Below are 3,981 nucleotides of genomic sequence, written 5' to 3' on the forward strand. Positions count from 1 at the left end.
AGCGTCTCATCCAGTTCGGTACCTGTGCAACTCAGGTGTTCTCAGGGGGCAGACCTGGATCTCTGTATTTATAAACCCCTAACAGGTAGCACAATGCCTGTACATGGTTGGCATCCGGATCTCTGTATTTATAAACCCCTAACGGGTAGCACAATGCCTGGCACACGGTCGGCCTTCAAGAAATCTTTGTGGAATGACTGTCCAATTTGTTCATAAGAAGTCTAGGAGGACCTGTCTTTGAGAAGCTTAGTAGTTTTAAGAATATAGCACAGTATAGCATCAAAAACCATTCCATAAACCGTAATGTTTTCAATGTGTGATTTTGGCCAGAGAAAGGATAATGAAAAAATTCTAATTGGATGGGTAAGTAGAACCAACCAACTCAGAACAGTGATGGAGGTAATGCTCTGCCTTAGGGAGGGAGAGTTGGTTATTTGGGTTGTAGGATATCGTCACTGGGACTTTGATGACAGACAGTTCTGTCTCAACGTTTAATATGCATGGCCTAGGGCACATCTCCTCTCTTACACGGCAGTTTTCCTATCTGTAAGCATGGCTGAGAATTTATGACCTCAGAAAAACTGTAAAGTTCTGTGTACTCTGCCAGCATAAATAATCTGGCTGATTAATGGCTTCTAAAATATTCTCTACTGGATCTTGAGTGTTTGCTTTCCAAAAAAAAAATCATTTCCTTTATAAGCCAAAACAAAGATCCTGACGTATCACTTGATCCTTCCTGCAGCACCTGGAAAGGTGGCATTTCTCTGTGACACCTATCCAGGGATGGCATTCTTTAGGGAAGCTGGTCTTAAGAGTGCAGAGGTAGTTGACAGAGTCCAGAAAAGAAGGAGCCATCACCAGGCCCTTTGCAAATGGCTTAAATGGTGCTCCCACGGAGTTGACACTTGCCACAAGTAGAGAAGCTCTATCGATTACGTGTTTTGCATAAAGTTGCCAAAGCACATCTTTGCAGTGTTAACAAGGGTCAAGTGGGACAGACTAAAATATAAATGGCAGTCGTGTAATAAGAAAAATCATTCCTATGGCTCAACAGAACCACTGGATGTGACTCTTCTGAAGAAGAAACTGTGTATACTTCAATAACTTGTCTGGGATTCCAACACGTGATGTGTCTGATCTCAGTGGGCAAGCTGGACTCCACAACTGAATGACCAGAAGCTGAAGCCAGTTTCTCACTGCAGATCCCAAAGAGCATACATGCTTCCTGCCTGCACTTATTCCTGTGCTGTGATCATTTTCAGGTATGTTGAATTTCTCACCTGGAAGGGTTTGGAGGTCCCCTAATGTCCCCGTCTCATTGGAGTCACAGATCCACTTTTCACAGCACTCCCCAGGCACTTTAACTTTTCTCGGAGCTGGGCAGTCAGGCTGGGGCAGTAGCAGGTCCTCTTCACAGCGGGGCACACAACCAACCTGCCCATCTTGGCAGGCGCACTGGTATTTGCAGCTAGGCTGGAAGGTCTCTCCACTTTGGTAGATGACTCCATCGAACACACAATTATCTCCTTCTATCGCTAGAATGTTGGGGAAGCAGGACAGAGAGGGAAGGGGAGAGAGAAAATCAAGAACACGATGCATTGAAGAGGTTATATGAGAGCCACAGCACGTGTTCCAAGCCCCAAATCATTCTTTTTCTAGTTGGGGCCATCTGGTTGCTGATCCATCACCAGCAGAGACATGTCCTCATGGAGGCCTCCCAGTGCAAGAGGAAACACTCAAGACCACCCAGTACCGCCACTCATTTTACGCATGAGGAAAGATGGGCAGAGCCGTGAAGTGACATTCCCCAGGGCCCTCAGCTGTTGTTCCCAATGATAGTGTCGTTTCGCAAGAACCTCCTTAGATTCTCCTACTCCAGAAGCTCAGAATTAAAAAGAAAAAAATGCTCTTCATAGCCTCCAAACAGGTTAACTGGTCAAATTGGGAAGGGCATCAGGATTCCTTGGCATTCCAGCACAATAAATCATTACTCATTTAGAGAAGAAACTAAAAGGCTATTCCAAGCCCTCTTATCCAGGCAGGCAGGGACAGGTCTCCAACTAAATGGTGCACCGTGTGGGAAATTGATCCCCAGTTGATTAAGTTTCACCATACTGGATTGGCTGGTTGCCTGCATTTTTATTTTACTCACGGCCCAGACAGGGCTTGCATAGTCATCCCAGGAGAGTAGTGGCTGCTTTGGCTCAAACAGGACAATTACAGGTGTGAAAACAAACCAGCCTGGCTACAGTTGGGGGAACTGTGAGCCTGTAAGTAAGCCCAAGATTCCATCACCCCCCAAGCGTCCCCTGGAAACTTCAAAAGGAAATGACTTCACTGGCCCTTAAGTCTGCTCTGCTCCCTGTCTATCTAGATTCTTCTCTAGGGAGGCAAATGCTTCGCACCTCCGCGGGCAGATTTCCCTTCTGGCTTCTGGCGCTCCGCAAAGCCCCACGCGCTCCCAAACCATCCCCGGCACACAGCGCTCCATAAACATCACCCACGGCATCACTGTTTAGTATTTGCTCATCACCCTCTCGGGAGTGGGGGGAAGGGGAGAGGAAAGAGCGGGCAGCTCCGCTAGCTGAGGGACAGGAGGTCAAGCGGAGGAGGGGGCAGGGTTACCCATGCAGATGCCAGTCTGGGCGCTGGGGTCCGCTCTGCGGTCGCAGAAGAGACCGCGGCTCTCCTCGCAGGGCAGCATCACGGAGCAGCTCTCGCCGCGCTGGCGGGCGCACACCAGGCAGCAGGAGCAGTCGTCCAGCACGGCTTTCACCCCGGGGGCGCAGGTCGGCGGCTTCTTGGGGCAAGGAGCCGGGCACGAGGAGGGGCAGCGCGGAGTCGCAAGGACCTGGGGGCGGGCGAGATCAGAAGGAGAAACTTCTTAGCAGGGACCCTGGAAGGCAGAGCAACCCCGGGACCGAGCAGGGGCCGCCCAAGAAAGGCAAAGTAACCAGAGGCACCTGACGGAGTGCGCCACTCACCTGTCCCAGGAGATGGAGGAGCAGGAAAGCGAGGCAGAGGCACTGATTGGGTGGACCGAGACGCAGGCTCTGCGCACTCTGCATGTTCAGGCTTTTTCCAGCCGCTTTCACAGGGCTTTCCAGGTCGGAGATTGGCTCTGCGCGCGCTGCTCCCGGTCGGGCTCGCCCCTGCCCGGCGCCACCGCGCAGGTTTTATAGCGCGCTCCTGGGACGCGCACAAGCCGGTTGGCTGCAGCTCAGGCAGGAGGCGGGGGGATCGGCGGGGGGGGGAGCTTTCACCCCGGGGGCGCAGGTCGGCGGCTTCTTGGGGCAAGGAGCCGGGCACGAGGAGGGGCAGCGCGGAGTCGCAAGGACCTGGGGGCGGGCGAGATCAGAAGGAGAAACTTCTTAGCAGGGACCCTGGAAGGCAGAGCAACCCCGGGACCGAGCAGGGGCCGCCCAAGAAAGGCAAAGTAACCAGAGGCACCTGACGGAGTGCGCCACTCACCTGTCCCAGGAGATGGAGGAGCAGGAAAGCGAGGCAGAGGCACTGATTGGGTGGACCGAGACGCAGGCTCTGCGCACTCTGCATGTTCAGGCTTTTTCCAGCCGCTTTCACAGGGCTTTCCAGGTCGGAGATTGGCTCTGCGCGCGCTGCTCCCGGTCGGGCTCGCCCCTGCCCGGCGCCACCGCGCAGGTTTTATAGCGCGCTCCTGGGACGCGCACAAGCCGGTTGGCTGCAGCTCAGGCAGGAGGCGGGGGGATCGGCGGGGTGGGGAATGGAACGAGTCCCGGAGTTGCCATAGCAATTGGCCGTGGGTGCCGCTCTCCTTAGGGCGCGGCCCCGGGGCCTGCATGTGCCTGTGTGTAGCGACTGGCTTTTCCCAGGGCGCCGGGAGGGGCTGGGTGGAGGCCCAGGGCCAGGACCCAGGGCTTCGCCGAGCGCGTGGGAAGGAAACGCCCGTTTCCTCCTGGAAGCTGCTTCGCTTTCCCCCAGGACTAAGACACCGCCACTCCC

The 3,981-nt window shown here is 54.3% G+C and overlaps 1 protein-coding gene across 2 annotated transcripts in view; it reads right to left on the reverse strand.

The window, feature by feature from the left end:
* CCN3 (cellular communication network factor 3) overlaps positions 1 to 3,601 on the reverse strand; it is an 8,907-nt gene extending 5,306 nt beyond the window's left edge. Inside the window, exons 1-3 of one of the 2 annotated variants that reach the window (XM_007451672.1) lie at positions 3,472 to 3,601; positions 2,626 to 2,851; positions 1,281 to 1,535 (exon numbers count right to left, since the gene is read on the reverse strand). In XM_007451672.1, coding sequence (XP_007451734.1) covers positions 1,281 to 1,535; positions 2,626 to 2,851; positions 3,472 to 3,555 — 565 coding nt within the window. In that variant the 5' untranslated portion in view covers positions 3,556 to 3,601. Of the gene's footprint in view, positions 1 to 1,280; positions 1,536 to 2,625; positions 2,852 to 2,984; positions 3,069 to 3,471 lie in introns of those variants that run through there. The other variant, XM_007451673.1, reaches the window with a different exon arrangement.
* Between the last annotated feature and the right edge of the window lie 380 nt (positions 3,602 to 3,981).

Source organism: Lipotes vexillifer, unplaced genomic scaffold (genome assembly GCF_000442215.2).
Source record: "Lipotes vexillifer unplaced genomic scaffold, Lipotes_vexillifer_v1.1 scaffold440, whole genome shotgun sequence".
Classification (NCBI taxonomy): Eukaryota; Metazoa; Chordata; class Mammalia; order Artiodactyla; family Lipotidae; genus Lipotes; species Lipotes vexillifer.